At 37.5% G+C, this 20,989-nt stretch overlaps 2 protein-coding genes across 5 annotated transcripts in view; one reads left to right on the forward strand and one right to left on the reverse strand.

Moving 5' to 3' along the window:
- The window catches only part of LOC124426770, a 29,120-nt gene extending 9,785 nt beyond the window's left edge, over positions 1 to 19,335 (reverse strand). For all 4 annotated transcript variants that reach the window (XR_006942790.1, XR_006942789.1, XR_006942788.1 and 1 more), the window contains exons 1-3: positions 18,000 to 19,335; positions 11,390 to 12,729; positions 4,776 to 5,220 (exon numbers count right to left, since the gene is read on the reverse strand). Coding sequence is in view for 1 of the 4 variants with exons in the window: in XM_046968867.1 (XP_046824823.1) it covers positions 4,776 to 5,220; positions 11,390 to 12,211 (1,267 nt within the window). In the remaining 3 variants the exon portion in view is untranslated. The remainder of the gene's footprint in view (positions 1 to 4,775; positions 5,221 to 11,389; positions 12,730 to 17,999) is intronic.
- The window catches only part of LOC124426768 (pseudouridine-metabolizing bifunctional protein C1861.05), a 35,346-nt gene that overhangs the window by 11,591 nt on the left and 2,766 nt on the right, over positions 1 to 20,989 (forward strand). Inside the window, exons 6-7 of the mRNA XM_046968865.1 lie at positions 20,027 to 20,232; positions 20,477 to 20,676. Of these exons, the coding sequence (XP_046824821.1) occupies positions 20,027 to 20,232; positions 20,477 to 20,676 (406 nt within the window). The remainder of the gene's footprint in view (positions 1 to 20,026; positions 20,233 to 20,476; positions 20,677 to 20,989) is intronic.

The raw sequence follows: 20,989 nt of genomic DNA on the forward strand, positions 1-20,989 counted from the left end.
CTTTTTTCTTTCTCTCTCTCTTTCTTTTTTCTTTTTTTTTTTTTTTTGTATCGACAGACGACAAAAAAAGGAAAAGTGGATTAGACCGTCGGTGTCCATAGACGCAAACCAGATTTTTTACGGGTCAAGGCCGAACCTTCGACCTTCGCACTTTGGTGTTCACCTTTTTTTCTCTCTTTTTTTTTTCTTCTTCTTCTTTTTCGAAGCTTACAACAACTGGCGAACGATAAGAATTTTGATTGAACGAATTAATTGAAATACGTTCGGATGTCGTTTTAATGGATATCTCGAAGTGATATTTAACGAATTGCTGATTTCATTGTGTTTCTTTAAATTGTAACTCGACAACTAATCATTTATAATTTCATCTCTATCTGCTAGTTATTTTACTGACATTTCTAGGCCGATAAAAGCGTTTTGCGTTTGAAGGATTACCTTGTATACTTTTTTGCTCATTTAGAAGCATATCTCGTTAGAGATTTCTTTTTCATTTGTCGGACTGCTTTCAGCCAAAGATATACCCCTTTCCCTTTCTCTTTCCTTTGTCTGACCGTCCGTTTAAAACATATTTTCACGTCGAAATTTCATAGAAAGGTACAACAAACGATTTCAACTTCTCCACGGATTATTTCGACTATCATAAATATCAAATCGCGAATGTCACAGCAAAACCTTTGTCTCCGTTAAATGAGAAGGTAGAAAACTTTAATAAATACGTTCTCTTCCATTTCTGGCTATCTCTCCTGTACAAATTACACGTCGAAACTTCAAAAAGTTCTTTTGCTTCTTTTCTTTTTCGTTTCTTTTTTTTTGTCTTTGTTACCCTTTCTCTCTCTCTGTCTCTCTCTCTCTCTCTTTCTTTCTGACATTTGGCAATTCGAAGACTTGTTTTTTAAACGAGCTAAAAAATTTTCTTACGGTGTATCTAAGACTATATTAAATACCAAGTCTCATTGTATTCACCTTTGAGCTCTTTCGAGGATTGAGCAAACGAAAGGGAGAGAGAGAGAGAGAGAGAGAGAGAGAGAGAGAGAGAGAGAGAGAGAGAGAGAAAAGAGAGAAGGTGAAAGAGTAGAAGAAAAAGTTCGCAGTAAAATTCAGATATTACCCAAGTCACGAAAGTTCAATGTAAGTAGAAAGAAATAAAGAGAGAGAGAGAGAGAGAGAAAAAAGAGAAACAGACAGACCTAAAGAAAGAAATAAAGAAAGAAAAAAAAACAAGTTTGGTTAAAGTTCTTCAACGTTGAAATTATTTGTCGCACTTAAGAGTTCCCTAACGTGGCAGCCGGTTATTTTGCATCTTTACGACTTCCTTTAGACACGAGCACTGTTACCGGTTAATAGTCGAGCGTATTCGCGTCCTCCTAACACGTTTCTTCAAGATTTATGAATTTCACATATTCGTGATGGCGATGCCCTCTCGCAAATAAACTTCTACCTACGTGCACGTTTAGAGATAAAGGTACTTGTTATATATATACATATACATATATATATATATATATATATATATATATATATATATATCTAGGTATGTAGGTAGTATCTATGGGAGGAGCTTTTTAATGCTCCGTGCATCGGCTCGTCACCCATGAACTCTTCGAAGGAACGGTTGAACGCACGCAGTTAGATGATGTTAACTACCGGTGAACACGCGACCGTTCTACTTTTTAGTTTCCATATTCTCAAAGGCGTCTAAAATAAAGGCGAACGTTCGCGAATGTTTCTATTAAAGTACTAATGATTGGTCTCATAGATATCGATCGGTGGACATCGTGTGACATCGTGAACGATCGAAATATTAGGGGAGGAAAAAGAAAGAGAGAAAAAAAGAAGAAGAAAAAAAAACAACAAAAAAAAAAAAAAAGAAAGAAAGGGACAAAAAATTCGTTGCTGGCTAAAAATGGGTTTTGCGTCGTCGTTAGAACGATTACTTAAATGTCTTCTCCTCTTTTCGTAACTTCTTCATGTCAAAGCATATATTCGGCTTCGTAATCAACGACACTTACGTCTTCTATCGTTCGACCGATTTCTTCGATCTCTAAAGCTTCTTCCTCGACGGTTCTAAAGCTCGTCTTAGTCGTGAAAAGGATGAAAAAAAAAAAAAAGAAAAAAAAGAGAAAAAAGAAAGGAAAAAAATAAATAAATAAATAAAAAAAAAAAAAAAAACTCGTCGATCGTAAATTGGATGAAAATAATTGTGAATCGAACGACGTTTGTTCTATTACATAAAGATAATATTACGTTAAGTTACTATTTTCGATAGAAAATTTCGTGATATCAATTTATTTCTCTTTTACCATTGTAGTGTCCGCGGTAACGAAAATTTCACTCGGATCCGATAAGAAATAATGTACGGTAAGTAGAATAGTAGGCATACTGGTAGATTAGTTTGACTCAATTCAGTTGCTTCTCGTCACGCGATGTTCCTGTTTTCATCGGTGAGAATGAGGCAGGCCTCTACCTGACTTAAACGTCTCCCACCTGAAATTTACAACTTTCAAATGATTCTCCTAATATTTAAAGTAAAGACGATAATCTGTATACCTACTATAATATCTGGTGAAATATAATATAAATAAATACGGATCGATGATTTTTATTAGGGCGAAAATTTATAAGAAATTTTTTTTTCCTTTTTATTATTATTATTATTATTATTATTATTGTTATTATTTTATAACACGGCATATACTCGTTCGTACCTATTTTAGTTTTTAATAATATCTACACTACCTAGTAGATTTTGATATTTGATATCGTTTTATTCATTGATCGAATTTATTATTTGATTTATTTCGTGGTTTACATATATTAATCAAAGTTAGATATATATATATATATATATATATATATATATATATATATATATATGTATAGGAAGTATGAAAGTGAAGTTGGACATTGATTGACAGATTTATTGCCCTCGGAAAGAAGTTCCTGTAACTTGATCGGGTGAATCAATCTACCGTCAACAGAACGGACGTTGCAGTAATTTAACAGTTCGAGTAAAATTTAGGATATCCGAAATATCACGTACGTTTATTTTCTGTGATATTTTAAACGATAAATAGGCGCGAACAACTACCTAAGAGTAAAATTTATCGAACTTTATAAAAAAAAAAAAAAAAAAAGAAAAAAGAAGGGAAAAAGAAAAGAATAGAAATGATATAATTTTATTTGCGACATTCCATTAAGCAGTCTTTGACCTAACATCTATTTGACCTGATATGTCTCTACAGTACTATCGAAATAACGATTTGAACCTAAGTAGTACCACTCGAGTCACGTTCTCGTTGAATAAGCATTGCCAGATAGATACGTAGTGTCCCCAAAGGATACTAGACTTCGATAGATGCAGAATAGACACAACAGTTTTCAAAGAGCTAGACAAAAATACATTCGTTATTTTTATCGTTTAATTTCTCGAAGAAAACAATTTATCGACATATTTATATACGAAACGAGATTTATTTGCGATAAAAAAATTTATAATACAAAAGTATAAGTAAAAATGGAAAATTTCTTTTGAAAAATTTTTCTTATCCGACATCTCATTTAATATAAAATTGATATTTAATTGATAAAACTTTCGTAAGGCTAACGATAAATGTTTACTACTACTAAAAGAATCAGATTAAATTGAATTGAAGTTCCTACCAGACTGATTTTATCGGTCATAATAAATCTTAATATTCGACGGAGTCTCTTTTACTTCATCGAAGAAGAAAAATAAGAGCGGTCTTTTATTTTTCTTTACAACGGGTCGGTCTCTCCTCGAGCACGGTTACCAAATCAGATTGGATCGATACGGTTCACGGTTGCACGTTTTAACTATAGAACACGTTTGCCACTGGCTAATGTGAATATATCTAACTTTAATTTCTTTAACATATTCTTTAACGACATTAGAAACTGTCGTTGAAATAAGTAAGTTAACTAAATTAGTTTCTTTTCAGAAGTTTTCATAAGTTTTGCACAGTTAAAAAAAAAAGAAACTTAAGAACGCGTTACTTTTAATCGAAACCGTATACATCTCTGAAATATTACATTTCGCTAGAAATTTCGTTGCTCTTTCGCGATATCGATTAGATGTCTTATTTTAGTTTTGACGGGGGCATCGAACCTACCAAACGTTCGAACCGTTGGTTCGCCGACACTTAACTTCTTACCATAACTTCCGCGTTTAAATTGTTCATTTAAGAGTTTATTAAATTACCTTCCGCTGAATTAAAAACGAGGTTATACGAATAGGTATAACAGAAGTGGTAGGGACGTGTGTCGACACACGTCAACCGACAAACGATCGTTAAAATTAATGACGTCGACTTTAAAACTGTCGGAACATTTCCACAGAACTATTTTATACCTCTTTCTCTCTCTCTCTCTCTCTTTCCCTCTTATATATACATTCGGCTTATCCGAATAAAAACTCTTTTTCTTTTTATTGGTTTTACCTTTTCTACCGTCTAATACTATCTCCAACGGTCATCTTTCATTCTTACTCCGAGCTATCGCATAAGAGACAATGATTTCTCTTTCGTTTCTACCACTCGACATTTTTTACTCCCACAAACGGGTTCATTTTAAGGATATGAAATTTTTACGATGATCTCTTTCCCTTTCCCTCTCTCTCTCTCTCTTCCCATCTTTTATTAAACATATCTTGGTCCTTTTCTTTGATCTTTGAAAAATATGTTAAATTACTTGTAAAAAAAAAAAAAAAAAGAAAATAATAAAAAAATAAAAGAGAGAAAAAATTGTAAGAGACGTACCGGAAGGAGTAACGGCGTTAGGCAGAGTGGTTCGTCGAACGATGCTGCCATTATTGGTAGTGGCTTCCGACATCACTTGGGAAAATGGCGGCTGGGCAAAGGTTGTCGCCGGTGGGGGTGGTTCGCGCAGCATCCGTATCTTTTGTATCATCTCACGTATCTCGTATCGTAGAATACCAAGGAAACAGAGTTTTGTGAAGGCCACGACACAAAAGCCAAATACAAATAGGCGATCGGAAGTTTCTCTTAACCAGCGTAGCAAGGATTCGTCGCATCCTCGTGAGTATGGTTGCTGGCAGGTGTCGCTGACATTCATGATGGGCCCGCAACATGTCTGCGGCCAACGGGATCCGAAATCACGCGGCCCTGTTACACCGCAACACGTGAATTCCTTCTGCAGTCGATCCCAATGCTCGCTGAATCGTGGCTCCTTACCGTACTCCGTCTGTCGAACAATGAGAAACACGTTTAACGCTTTTCACATCGGACTATTTCAAAGGACTAAGAGAACGTGTACCTGACGTCGCAATAATAAATAAATATCTATAATAGAAATGATATTTCTTTTGTTTTTGATCGGCTAGAGAATCATTACGAGATTTGTTTGACAATGAAATGTAACTACTCGATGCCAAAACGTGTCGATTCAAGTGTCCCTTCGAACTATTTGAATAAAGAAATTATTATATTCTCTATGACGACGTGATCTCGCTCGATTAAAAATCCATCTTCTATTCTTTGATAATATCCAGAAATTCGTTTGAAGATTTTTCGTTTTTTTTTTTTTTTTCTTCATTTTTTTTCCTTTCCATCTATCGAAAAGCTATTTAAATTTGTGAGAGGACGCAGTGAGGTAAATTACTCCGAACGACTTTTCATACTCTGATATTTTCCGTGCGAAAGGTTAATCGGTAAGATCATTGTAACAGCGAAGTAGGCGTTCTAATTTGCGAGAGGGCACTTCAAAATTCAATATTTTATAGTTTTCAATGGAATAGGTACGACGGGAATAAATTTCACCGGTTGTGAAAAATATCACCAATGTTCTTTCAATCTTGAAATTTAATTTGAAATTTACTTATTAATGAGTATCATCAAAACCAACTTTGCTGTTTATTTATTTTTTCTTCTTTTTTTTTTCTCCTCCTATCTTTCGGATCTCACTTTCGTCAACGTAGATATTTGTCCTATAAAACAACTATAACTTCATCGTTATAACTTTCTTAATTGCGACAGTAACATTTCAACGATCTTACTCGTCGTTTTCGAAACTGTTATATAAGTTACTAAGAGTAGACGACAAGATATTTACTTCCTGACGTATTAATCGTTAACACCGACGAACATGGATAGATGACTATTAATAATCGTATGAAATTTAGGTCGTGAAATTTATTCGCTCTTAATTCATTGTGTCAAGAAGAAATAAAGAAAAGAAAAGAAGGAAAAAAAGAAAGAAAAAGAACTAAAAAGAAAAAAAAGAAAAAAAAAAAAGAAACGGAAAGAGTGAAAGCAAGAAAGGAGAGAAAAGAAAACGATAAAAAGATTGTGCCAGATCGAAAAAGAAGCCCCATAATTCCGTTCTCATCCGTTTGCTCGTTATCGGTTCGTGTCAATCTACGCACGTTTCTCGTTAGATTATGCGATCAGTCTGGATAAGGGAACACAAAAGCCGTGAGGGTATGTAACGATTTCGAATACCGAAGAAAGAGGGTGAGGTAAAAGAGAAAGGCTTTTCAAGAAAAAAGATTAAAGTAACTCGTGGAAAACCCTCGAACGTTGATTTTCTTTCCGAGCATCGTAAATGTTACAATCTTACTTTCTAACGCGAAGAGGCAAGAATTTTATCGTGCGTAAACTTAAGCCCACCCTCGTAGCCGTTTGATTTTAACTTTTCGAAAGGTTTTACGAGCTCGCCTGATAATTTCCTATTATACGTTGCCCCATTTCTACGATTCCTTTACCTTTGTCCAACAAAAAAAAAAAAAAAAAAAAAAAAAAAGAAAAGTCGTAAAAAACAAAAGAATTAAAGAAGGATCAGAATTTTAAGACGGACACGAAAAGAAAGAACACGCTTTTAAATAGAATTCATTCTTACGTGTTATCGACGAACGATCGAATAAATTTTTCTATTAAAAATTATCGTACGATTAAAACAAATTGCGATTTTGTAAAAAAGAAAAGAAGAATTATATATTTGTGATTAAACTAAATTGTCACTTTTTCATTTTTTCATTTTCCTTTTGGAATTTTATAGTTAACAGGATTGACAGGGCGTAGGACGTAGTATCTACATGTATACATATGGTTATATATATTTAGCAAACCCAAGGGCGTCGTGATAAACAAGTAATCCTAACAACGCTAAAAGCGTGTTTCGAATACGGAGCAAAGTGTTTATATATTCGGTGTAACACCACCGCGTAGACGCATATATGGGGTTAAGTTAGGTGTGCCCACTCGAGACAACATTTCGCACAGCCTGAAATATACCTTATTAGCGAGAGAGAGAGAGAGAGAGAGAGAGAGAGAGAGAGAGAGAGAGAGAGAGAGAGAGAGAGAGAGAGAGCGAAGTTAGGGCAAGGCAAGCCTTAAAAATTGTAAATTCAACCTTATCGAAAATATATCGTTCATTAATTTTCGAGGATGGTTCGATTCATTTCTTTTTTGCAAGGAACAGTTGGGTGCGCGTACGACGAGACAGTCCTGTTTTATGGTATTTTTTTTCTTTCTTTTCTTTTTTTTTTTATCGAGGAATATGAGTATTAAAAAAAAAAAAAGAAAAGAGGGATAAAATAAAATTCACACAAAAAATAAACATTCTTACGATTCGCGATAGGTTAGATGTCACGTTGATCGATCCATGCAGAAAATGTAGGATCTAAGTACTCTCTAAGCGCTTTAGTTTTCTATTTACTAACTCGTTGCCTATATCAGCGGTCGTATTATATGGAATATGAGTAAACGCACGACTACTCTGTTCTCAAATACGATTTATCCGCGGACATAACAAGATGAGAGAATAGATTTGGATCAACTCGGTCAAAATTATTCTCATTTATCTTATCTTTATTATTACTTTATATTTTACGTGACATTTATTCGAAAATAAATATATTTACGTGTATATATATATATATATACATTTATAATATAATCTAATATCATAAATAGAATATATTTTACCGTTCCTTTAATACTCAAATAGATTATGATATTCGTGGTGTGCATTTTATATTACTCTTAAGATTTTTCCTTATGGATCGGAACGTAAAATCTTGAAGGACGAATGTACGTAATGTGCAATAAACGTACAGTTAGAAATGCTCGCGACCTACATTTTATCGGGATGAAATATCGGCTGCTAACGTGAGAGAGGGAGAAAGAGAGAAAGGGAGAGTTGATATATATATATATATATATATATATATATATATATATATATATATATATATATATAATATTATATCTGGAGGGCAGATATTGCACGACGAAACGTAAATTTATGGATGACAAAAGAGGAAAAGGAAAGTTCTCGCGTCAACACACGTCGGAATTAATTATAAAAGAGAAGATAGTATATTCTATAATAATGAAAATAAAAATGTATATGGGATAAGGAAACAATATCTCTTATTTTTCTCCCTCGAGAACGGTTCATTGCTCATTTTCACGTCTTTATACTTTCATACTTTCGTGACAATTAAGATAGCTTAAGTTTATTTTCTTGGACTATTACCAAACGCTACTCTATCAATTGAAAATGCATAAGTATATGTACACTTGAAAAGATTTTCTCCTTTTATTTTAGTATATTTCAACAGGTATCTTTGTTCTAACGGCTGTAATATGTCATTCGATTTCAATGAAAAAGCTTGGCTCGCATTTGCCCATCGAATTTTAGTATTTTTCCTCGTGAAACTGTGAAGTATCTTGGATGATATTTTTCACGAATAAAAGCAAAAAATGTGTGTGTGTGTGTGTGGGTATAGACATGTTCTCGAAAGGAAAAACGTGAAAAGGGTAAATGATACGAGTAGGAGATACGTGCGACGTTATAAGAAAATGAGAGAATAACTCAGAAACATATTTTCTCGATGACAGATGTTTTAAAGGATGAATCCTTTAGCGAATAGGTCTTGAAAGCCGTCCCTTGTTTTCTCATTTATATCAAAATCTTTCTCTGAAAGGTACGAGAGATAACGCGTAAAGTGGAAAAAGAAAGAACCTTTGTGTTGAGTCAGTCAACCGCAGCCAAACCTCGCATTATTCATTTCTTACGTATGAGCTATATTGCGATATTCACAAACGTGTATGCATATTCCTCGTGAGATATCTATGAAACGCTATGAGATTGTGCGTATATATGTGTATGTATGTGTATGTATATTTGTCTCTCTCTGTGTGTGTGTGTGTGTGTGTGTGTAAGCGAACCCGTATTTACTTTGGACAAAGATATATAATTCTCTGACAACAACGTAAGAACAAATGAGAAATAGGAAAGGAAGCTTAGAATTGTCTCGAGTCTTTCTCAATGGCGTTGATTCGTTCGCGACCAAAGAGAGCCATCATTTTCTTGGGGTGTTAAGAAGAAAGAATGCCAATGGAAGGAGGTAACTCTGGCAAAGAAAAATATCACGACTGTTATCACGACACGGTTCACTGCTAATACGGATTCAGTTGGAATACGTTCGGTAAACGTCTGACGACACTTTTTCAAGATTTTCTTTTCTTTTTTTCTTTGTCTCGATTAAATCAAACGGCAAAATTATAATAAAATATCAATCTGCGTATGTGTGTTGATATAATAGAAAGATAATATTATTTAATTATCCTCGTATCTCGATGTTCCTCTTCTCGCGATAAAATCATTCGAAGGGAAGATAATACTCACGAGGGAGCACGTGAATCACTAGGTTATACCTGACCGAATTGCTCAGGGTTAATGTCCTATTCTGGTTTGCTCTATCCTACCATATATCAGTTCAGTGTTCAAAGAGAATCGTATATCAATCACGTCTTACCGGTGGCTAGTCGTATTTTAGACTCACAGATTTCAAAGGCCTCCTCGCTCTCTCTCCCCTTTCTTCCTCTTTCTCCCTTTACACTTACCCACCCACCTTCTTCTCTTTCTAATCGATCAAAGTTAAAACGAAAACTTTGCATTTTCTTTCGTAACACGAGAAATAATAAGAATTATCTTTCGGACTTACGATTACGTGGCCCGTCGAAGCGAAAGAAAAAAAAAATATTTTCTTTTCTTTTCTTCTTCTTTTTTTTTTTTTTTTTTCTAACATAAAGATAAACTTCTTTTTTATCGAACGCGTTCTCTTCTCCGGTTTTGTAATCTTCCGGATGCTTTTCTCTGTGGATTTAAAACTTCACAGACACATAAAATACAATCTTGTCAGCGTATATTTTTTCGTACGTTCTCTTTTTCTTCTTCTTTTTCGTCTATCATCTTTCTCTTGAAAAAAAAAAGGAAAAGAAAAAGAAAAAAAAAGAAAAGTAATCCTCCCCAAAAAAATGGAATCAAACATTTAATCACGCTCGAATTGTAATGCCGAAAATATAATCCCTAAGAAAAGAAAATTCGCGAAGGGATTTAGACGATTCTCTTGAAAACTATCTCCATTTATAAAGCTTGGAAATGTAACGATATAAAGGATAAAGATAGATAGGTAGATAGATAGATGGATAGATAGGTAGATAGATAGATTTCATATATATATATATATATATAGAAGAACATCGTAATAATATACTCGTATCTTTTTATCCCGTGAATGCGATAAATCTCTTATAGAGAAGAATTTACGGCTTAGATTTATAAAGGTACTCTTTTGTAAAAAGAGGAAGAAGCCCGTTTCTACGCTCGATAACACTTTCAGACAGTCGTACCATTTTCTTATTACGCAAGTGTATCTCTCGTTTCTTCTTTGTCTCCCGAGCAAGCAACTAGCAAGCAAGTAACAAGCGAGCAAACAGGCGAGAGGAGTAATAATTACAACCGAGAAAATCTAAACAAAGATTTTGTTCAGAAAGAAAGGAAGGAAAGAAGAAAGAAAGAAAGACAGAAAGACAAAATGAACGAATTAGACGAGCCCATTACCCATTCTAATTATCATCGAGCGTGCGATCTTAATCATTGTTTCTCGCGTCACGTACTTAGGTAACTTTTGCATTAGGTTGACGTCAGCGAACGTGATTTTTTCTTCAAACTTGAAGACGAGTCAAGCGAGGCTTAGAGAACGATCGTACGTAGGAGCCAACTCGGACGTTCATCTCGAATCTATGTTGAGATCGTTTAGAACGGGCTGACTGAGTTAACTTGGTCGACCGTGCCAGTACATTATCGTAGATGACATTAGGATAGTCTTGCCTGAAGTTATTGAGTATCTTCGACCTTTAGATGGTAAAAGAACGAAAATAAGTCAAAGAGAACGCGTCCGAATAAATAAAAAAAAAGGAAAAAAAAAACAAAAAAAAAAAAAAAACAAAAAAAAAAATTCTAAAGATCTGCAAGTAAAGGATGACGAATAAAATAAAATTAAATTAAATCAAATAAAAGAAGAAAAAAAAAACAAAATATATAAAAGGAGCAACGATCGAACCTGTAATCGTAGCCTCAGCATGGGCCTGAGTTGGGCGTTCATTCCCTCGGAACGGACGACCCAAACGATACCGATAACGATGTCTCCGAAGAGTAGGACCAAGAGTAGAACCCAATAAACGTTGAGTAATTTGGCGCTGAGTCTTCTTACGGCAACGCAACCAAGTAATTGAACGAGTCCCAATTGAGTACCCAAAGCGAGGTAAGCATATAGGGCCGTCGGATCGAAGGCTCTTGGGACTCCAGGTATTACGTGCCTTCTGGGATCGCCGGTGAATATAATGGACATTGATACGACCGCGGCGAATGCAGCCGCGCTGAAGAAGAGCACCCCGTTACAGGCGTAGATCCAGATCCGATAATATCGCATCGCGACGTCCTGGCCACCGGCGGTGCGTCTCTGAGACGTCACCGAAGCCGGCGCCTCCTCGACGGCGTACTCGCGGCTTCCGCTGCTCCTACGGACGCTCCTTTTCACGATATTGTTTTTGTTCCCACTCTCGTAATTGTTGTTGTTGTTGTTATTGTTGTTGTTGTTGATATTGTTATTGTTGTTATTATTATTGGTCGTGGGAGTGTAATTGTTCTCGTAATTGTTGTTAAAGTTATTGATAATGTTGTTATTGTTGTTGTTATTGTTATTGTTGTTGTTATTATTATTGTTAGTGGTCGTGATGATGGAGGCGTCTATAGATCGCCTATGCTCCTGACGATCGTCCAGCAGGAAGATAAAGGGCGGCTTCGCGCTGCAGTCCTTCTTCGCTGTCTTTTGGCGATGCGTCGACTGCGGGGTGACCGAACGTTGCAGCAGCATCACCGTCATACTATCGTGCCTCCCTGGTACGCGTGTCCTCGTCGTAAGGGTAGCTTCAAACGTAACGAGCAAAACAAGAGAGAGAGAGAGAGAGAGAGAGAGAGAGAGAGAGAGAGAGAGAGAGATGAGAAAAAAGGAAAGGTAGTTGAAATTGACGGTGACGATGAAAAGGTAGGAAAGGAAAAGGAAAAGATTAAGATAACGACAGTGCTCGAAGAGTAGTAGAAATAGAACTAAAAATAGAAATAGAAATAGAAATAGAAGTAGAAATAGAAGTAGATGTAGAAGAAGAAAAAGAAGAGGAGAAAGATGAAGGAGAGGAGACGAAGCGTGGCCGAACGAGACCCGGACACTCCGTCTCCTGGTGAAAAAGAACCGAGGAAGGACGTGTGTCACGCGAGACACCCTCTACCCCAATACGATGGTTTCTTGTTCATCGTAATCTGTTTGGATGAGAAGCCAATGTCCCTTCAAACAGCTGTTGATGCTGCCGTAGTATTCCTTGATCGAGCGAAATAAGACGATATCTGGAAAAACAGAGATTAAATCTGATTAATTCAGGACAATTACCTTTTTTCTAATCCTCTTTCTTTTCCCCCTTAATTTCTTATCAAGGATAATGATGGATGTATCAAAATAGGATATTTGAAAAAGTTTGAAAGTTTGAGAAACGAAAGGAAAAAAAGTATCATGAAATTATGGAGAAAAAAAAATGGGGAAAAAAAATAAAACATGCATACGCACAAAATCGAATCCTATCGATGAAATGCTCTCTCTCTCTCTCTCTCTCTCTCTCTCTCTCTCTTTCTCTCTCTCTCTCTCTGCCCTCCTTTAATGTTTTTTCAAAACTATTCCCAACGTGCAAGAGTTCCGAATGAAATTTCACGCAACAATAAAGACTAAAAGCAACGGGCAGGTCGCACGTGCATTGCTTTACCTCATCGTACGTTCTGATATTCTGGCAAACTTTCAAGTATCAAGTTTCAAATGCATCCCACGATATTGCGACATAAATATATTCCCTTTCGTTCGAATAGTATCCCCTCGTAAAACAGGGACTCTATAAAAAGGGAGAGAAGAAAATAACATGTAATTTCTTTTATCCTCTCTCACGCAAGACTAAGCCTGATCTCGAATGTACGAGTCCATTCCCTTTTTTCTTTCTTTTTTTTTTTTTTTTTTTTTTTTTTTTTTTTTTTTTTTTTTATTATGATTATTATTATTATTGTTGTCGCGAGTGTTCGTCCAACCAACACCGGTAGCCCAACTAACACTGTACGTTACTATGCTATCATATTCTACTGTCGTCCGAGGAGTGCAAGGGCTCTACTGTAAATTATCGTTGTCACGCGCCTTCCCCGTCTTATGAAACGCTTTCCCTTGGACTTTAACGATTCATAAACTCCTCCTTTCGTCCTTATTACCAACCCATATAAACCGTGATATCATAAGATACGGAAACTCATAAATATACAATAGAATAGAATCACAAAATTTATGAAACAAATCGTAAAGCAAATTAATGATTCTTTGGTTGAAATTATCGGAGTACCGTTTCAAGAGCTTTCGTTTCATTTAAAAAGATTTCTCGTTTGCAAATACGAAATAATCCAATATACATCGCGTATGTTATATATGAAAGCACTACCTTTTGAATACTCGACGAAGCTTTCGACGTATAAGTACGAGAGAAGGAAGAGTTTAATGGGTGAGTTTGAAACCGTGTCTCTCTTTCTTTCTTTTTTTTTTTTTCTTATGTTTTTCTTTTTTTTTCCTTTTTGTTTTTTTTTTTTGTTCTTTCTTCAAATTAAAGACCAACGCCTAGGAGTTGATCGGTACACCTCTTGGGGTACTTAGGTTCGTGTCAAAAGAAATATATAAAATGAACGAAAAAAAAAAAGAAAAAGAAAAAAAAAAGAAAAAGAGCTCGAGGAGTTGATACGAAGCTACGTCCTTATAAATGAAAAGGCTTACAACGACTACGAAAGAGTACTCGGCTAATTTCAATTCGTAGATACATAGGTATGGATCGATCGATTGGCACCACGCGACGTAGCGTGAACCGTAAGGGTTCTCCTTCTTCTTTTCTCTCTGTCTCTTTTTTTTTTTTTTCTTTTACGACGAGAACATCTTCGACGGGATTGCATTCAGCCAAGACGAACAACTGACTAACCAAGGAGAGATAGAGAGAGAGAGAGAGAGAGAGAAAGAGTCAATTTGACGAGACACACGAACCAAGGATGAACGTACGATTTATGACGTTCTGCTAAAGGTCAAACGGTCTTCCATTTTGTCCACCTGGTTGGAGGATAAATGACCGAAAGGAGGAACTCGATCGGGTGTCTGCGAGGCGATAGACCTTTGTTCTTCCCCCTTTCGACTCTCTAGGCCCGTACATAATGATACCTCGTCTATAGTCCGGCTAGTGGTCAGTTATTCATACGATAAAAGTCGAATGCGGAATCCCTTGCGAATGTCTCCGATTTATCATTGCTTACGTTAAAAAATGCCAACTCACAAGCTATGTCCAAATTTCTCGAGTGCTCTTGGGCTTAAAAGGAGAAACGAAATCGCTATCATCGGGCACGGTTCGATAGAAGTTTTTATCTACCCTTTTTCTCCTTTTTTTTTCTTTTTCTTTTTATTATATTCATTTATTTATTTATTATTATTATTACTTTTTTTTTTTTTTTTTGATACTCTTCCTCCTCTCATTTATTTTTTTATCTTTTTTCTTTCTTACACTTTTCGTCAATGAAGAACGTCTCTTCGAGATCTACGAAATCAACGAAAGTTTCATTAATATCATACGATGTTAATTAACGGTTAAACCCTATCAAGATTAAGATCAAGATTAATCGATTTGGCTCGAGTAAATTGTACGCAAGAAATTCGAATAAAATCGTCGAGTAATAATATCCTTGACGCCGAAAGTACGTTTTCAGGGCAGTTATACTTCGATCGAAATAATATTCTCGTATGCGAGACCATATGCGCGATGCATTTTCTACATCAAACTGTACTCGCCATCTGGATGAGATATACACGCCCACGCATGAAAGTGTATCGTTCGAGCGATCGGGATCGTTCGTGTTCGCCATTAGAAAAAGTCTTTTTCAAACTGATCGATCGCGAAAAAGTATATATGTTTTATATATATATATATATATATATATATACATACACGCCTATATATATATATATATATATATATATATATAAACAGGTATATGTATATGTAACTTATATATAGATATATGTATCTACATATTGGTTACAATTTTTGCAACCGATTCTTCGTTCTACGGTGATTATAGTAGGGGAAAAATATCGAGTACGTTTATGTCCAACGATCGAACGTAATTAAAGCGAAGGTAGAACTAGTCATACGGTTAAATAAACAAAGCGACGATGCAGCCTTTAAATGCAACGACTAAGTCACGCTTTGTAAATCACGTTCAATTATTATCAAAATTTTAATACCGTTTTAGTTCGACCTAAATCATGTTTGCTTCGCAAATCGAAAAAGCTTTATTATATCCCTTTGGTCTTTTATCAAACGTGGGCTTAATTATTTTCGGATTTGCTCTTTTACGAGAAAAAAGGAATAGATTTTTTGATTTGTTCCTATTGTACCTGATTTTCGTACGATTCAATGGAGAAGAAAATATCTTAATCGAAGGAGGAACGAAAGGAGAATGATTTCTCGTATATTAACTTACACGACAACGACAACGACAACGACTACGACGACTACGATGACGACGAGGACGAAGGACACACATTAATTTGACAATTTGCCAGTAGTAGAATAATATGATAACAGTATGTAATTCTTGCCGAATTGTATTCCCTTATGACAATTGTAGCGTGCAATAGGCGATTCTATTATCGATCCTTTTCCGGCTAACTCGAAGCGCTATGTTGCTTCTGTGGAGTCGAGGAGAAAGATAGGAGAGAATAATAGCGAACAGAGAGAGGGGAGGAAAGGGGGTAATCGGTGGTGAGTAGTAAGCGAGAAGGGTGAAGGGTTGAGAAAATGGAGAGGAGAGTGAGAGAGAGAGAGAGGAAAAAAATGAGGTGGTAAAAGAGAAAAAAATTACGCATAAAAAATGCATAGGGAAAATAAGAGTGGAGATTATGGAAATCGTAAAAAATAGAGAATTAGGTTGGGTCGAAGGCGACAGGGGGAGGAGGAGGAGGAGAAAGAGGAAGCGTGCACGCGTCGGTGACGTGCTTGGAGAGCGTGCACTTTGGCGCATCGCTCGTGCCAGTTCTCTCTCTCTCTCTCTCTCTCTCTCTCTCTCTTTCTCGTGTAGTGAAGCTGATGGAAGGTGAGAGAGGAGGGGAGTCGCGTAACGATAACACGGAAGAATGGTTAAGGGTCCATCGATCGTTCGAGCCCTCCGCGCGCGTGCTTGTTCGCCCTCCTCGATAAAAAGAACGAGAGAGAAAGAGAGAGAGAGAGAGAGAGAGAGACATGTTTTTCTCGTCTATGCTTTTAGTCTATGTACCGTTCTAAATATTTTTGAAAGAATCAAAATTCATGGACGATCAGTCAATGTCCTATCTGGTCAATGTCCACCAATAGAAATACTTCATCTCTTTGATTCCGCGCGATCGCGTGATGATCCTTTGAAGTTTTTCTAATGATACGATTGCTATCTTTATTGTTTTCTTTCTTTCCTTCTTTCTCTCTGTCTCACAGTGTGCCGTGTGACTGTGGACAATAAAAAGGAAGTATGACCTTGTACGATGAATTAAACGGCGTATGCCACGGTCGCGAGACCGGCACCCTCTTTTCTGTTTTTTAATTAAATTCCTTCATCGACGGAGAAAGAGAGAAAGGGAGAAATAGGAGGGGGGATAGAGAGAGAGAGAGAGAGAGAGAGAGAGAGAGAAGAAGGCCATGAGGCGAGAGCTTTTAATTAGCCGTCGATGCGAATGTTTGTCACGGTCCGAGGCCGAGCATGAAAGAGAATGCTGTACAAGTGGAAAAGAGAGGGGAGTAGAAAGAGGGAGAGAGGGAGAAAGAGAGAAATAGAGAGAGAGAGAGAGAGAGAGAGAGAGAGAAAGAGAGAGAGAGAGAGAGAGAACATGTAGTGGTCGAAGCCAATGAGAAAGAGGAAGAGAGAGAGAGAGAGAGACTGGCTGGCGTTATGTAATCCTCCTCCAACCTTCCCGAAGGAGTTTGCGGCCGATTTCCTGCCTCTTTTCATCCTTTACCATTTCACCCTTGTTTTGGCTCTTCTGAAAAATCGACGATCCCCATTTCTTTTCCACTCTTCGACTATTCGAACATTATTTGTCTATCTTGATGAGAAAAAAAAAAAAAAAAGAAAAAAAGAACGAGATCAAACGATATTTTCCTTCTTCCGTAAAGAAGAAAAAGACTTCTCGAGATATATAGATGAAGAAAATGAAATAAAGGGTAAGGGACAATTGGTTCCTGCTCACCCATGAAGATGATGATCCTGTGCACTCGATCTCGAGACACACACGTGATCCTCACCGTGATACCAACCCTCCCACTCACCCACGTCTATCGATCGGCTGGGGATCGATCTGGCGTGCAGAGGGAGGGAAAGAGATAGATAGACAGATAGAGATAGAAAGAGAGAGAGAGAGAGAGAGAGAGAGAGAGAGAGACGACGGACGAGAGAGGGCGCGTAGCAAGAGAAGGATAGATAGATAGATAAATAGATGATGGATGGTTGGATGGATGGATGGATTGATGGATAAAGAATCGCAGAAAGGTAACGGATGGATCTTTCGAGATGTCCATTATATTACTGACCTTAACAAGAATGTAAGAGGACGCGAAAACGGCGCGCAGGAGCGTAGGGTTGTTCGCCGTGAGGTCGATGACGATGATCGTCGGTGATACCAGCGACGCTCAGAACAGAAGAGGGATCGAGCGTCGATAACGAAAATCGCGACTTGCTCGTACGCACGAGTGCGCTCGTCAGGTAACGTCTATGAGCATCGCCGCGAGCCTCACGGTAGCCGCTCTTCTCGTTCTCCTTTATCTTGTTTTTCTTGTTCCCACTGTTGTTTTTGTTCTTCCTTTTGTTGTTGTTTCTTTTGTTGTCGTTTACATTGACGTTGTCCTCGTACCCGTAGTCGTTTCCCTCGGCGTTCATGCCAGCTCAAGCCGGGCTGCTTGCGACGTTTTGCTTGCATTCGCCGCCTCCACCGCGACTCTTCTTTTTCTTCTTCTTCTTCTTCTTCTTTGGTTTTCCTCTTTCTCTCTCTCTCTCTCTCTCTCTCTCTCTCTCTTTGTCTGTCTGTCTTCCTCTTTATCTCTTGTAAGCGACGAGGAGGAGAAGGAGGAGGACTTTCTCAGCAGCGACGAAGCGCGCTCTCAGCTCCCACACTCCTTCTTCCTACGATGAGCCTCTTCGACGAGAAATCTCCGTTTCTCCTGCTGCTTATCCTCCTTACCGTCCTTATCCTCCTTCTCCTCGTTATCGTCGTCTTCGTCCTTCTCGTCGTCCTTGTTGTCCTCGTAGTGTCGGAGCACTTATAAGAACAACCGTATAGCATGTCGAGTATGAAACACTTATTGCTACGATACACCTGGTTGATGACTACACTATCGAGCAGACACGAAAGAACAAACCGAAAAGAGAATTTTGCTTTTGGCAAGCACTCTTGTGGCAGAGAGAGAGAGAGAGAGAGAGAGAGAGAGAGAGAGAGAGAAAAGAGAAAGAGAGAGAGAGAGAGAGAGAGAGAGAGAGAAAGAATGAGAAAAAGAGGAAGAGGAAGAGGATCGAACTGAAACACTCGAAACGTAGGAAGACGCGCACGATTTCACTGGTGGTGCTGCTGCTGGTGCTATACTGCTGCTACCGCTACCGTTGGAAGATATAAACGAGCGGCTTTGGTCTCTGCGCGCGCGAGAGACATAGAGAAACAGAGAAAGAGAGAGAGCGAGCGAGCGAGCGAGCGAGCGAACGAGTGCGAGAAAGAAGGGAGAGGGGGAGGACGCGAGTCCGCCACACGAGCGAGGGTGGCTCTCAGCAGCGCCCGAGGTAGGCAACCGGACTGACACAGACTATGCCACGATATGGGACTCTCTCTCTTTCTTTCTCTCTGCCTCTAGAACGTGATGGACATCACCACCACCACCACCACCACCACCACCACCACCACCACCACCACCACCGCCATCGCCGACGCCGACGCCGACGTCGCTACCACCACCATGACCACTGCGACCACCTCCACCACCACCGTTTGCTCTAAACGACTCGGCGCCGAAGCAAGAAAGCATGGCGAGGGTGGAGAAAAGATGAAAGCAGAGCTTGCGCTCTCTTCTCCTCGTGTTAAAACTCATCATCGGTCTCCCATCAGCGCCGAAATTTATCTCGCGCCTTTTATCAAATATTCTTCACGATCATATTATCTTTCTACCGAAAAATAAGCGAGTTAATTTCGTAAGATCAGATCTCTCTCTCTCTCCCTCTCTCTCTTTTTTCGGACATTTTTTTTACGTCACTCAAGATAAGATTTGTTCTTTTATCCCCTTTTTTAAAATCTCATCAGGGAGGACTTTATCAAGGAATTTGTTATTTGTTATTATCGAATTATTATATAAATGCTCAAATCTCTTTTGAATTATATCAAAAGAATTGCGTGTCTCTCGTTTTAAACTAAAATCTACCAAAATTTCATGATTACGTGATTATCGATGCGTTGTATTTTGTTTTTTTTTTTTTTTTTTTCTTTAGCGTATTCTTTTTTCCTTTCTTTTTCTTTCTCTCTCTCTCCCTTTATTTCTTTCTTTCATTTATCCGATTCAATCGAATGGAATAATTTCAGCTCGATGGTAGAATGCACGCAGGTCACAGTCGGCAAAGTTGCGGTGGGGTCGGCCGTAACGTAGCCGATGCTTTGATCAAGCTAGGAGCCCACGATACGCGCTTTATTTCTGTCGTTGGCAACGACGAGCCTGGGACAGCTATATTCCAGAGTTTGAAGGGAGGCGGTGGAACCTTGAAACGTTCGTCCGATGTGTCCACGGCTAGGTACGTTTATCTTCCTTTCCCTTTCCCATTTTCTTTTTTTTTCTTTTTTTTTTTACTTTCAACCCAACACATTGTAGGTATCGTTATCGATCATTCGTTAAAACGTCGAGTTCGATATATGTATGTAAGTATTTTTACCTTTCTTCCATTTACTTTCTCGTATCTTTCACTTCAACTTTGATACGACAAAATGATTATAACACTTGCAACGTGCTAACGTTAAAATCTTGATAAATTTTCCCAGCTGTACCGTCGTGGTCGATGCCAAAGGTGAATGTTGTTTCATCGTAGGCGAAATGGAAGCTTTTGCTGCCATTGATATTAATTTAATAAAAAAATATCAAACGCAATTGGAGGCAGCCAGTATTATCGTCATCGATGCCAATTTACCCACGGAAACTATGGCATTGACCTTGGATATCGCCTCCCACGCGAAAATTCCAGGTTAGTGAGAAATCAATTTAATCATACCTCTTTTATTTCTTTGTATTTATTCGATCCAACGTGTCCATAAAATATATATTTATATACACACACATATATAAATATATATATATATATATATATATATTTATTTATGGAAAATAATTTTATATAAGCTTTTGTTGTTGCCTTTGGAAAGACGAATGGACGGACATTAAAGTTTCGAACTATCGATCGGACCTTTTACTTTCCTTATTCTTTTTATATCTCCGACTTTGTCCGACAATCGTGTAAAAATTATGATAAATCTTAAATTATATTTGTATATTGTATA

This window comes from Vespa crabro, chromosome 9 (assembly GCF_910589235.1).
Source record: "Vespa crabro chromosome 9, iyVesCrab1.2, whole genome shotgun sequence".
Lineage (NCBI taxonomy): Eukaryota > Metazoa > Arthropoda > Insecta > Hymenoptera > Vespidae > Vespa > Vespa crabro.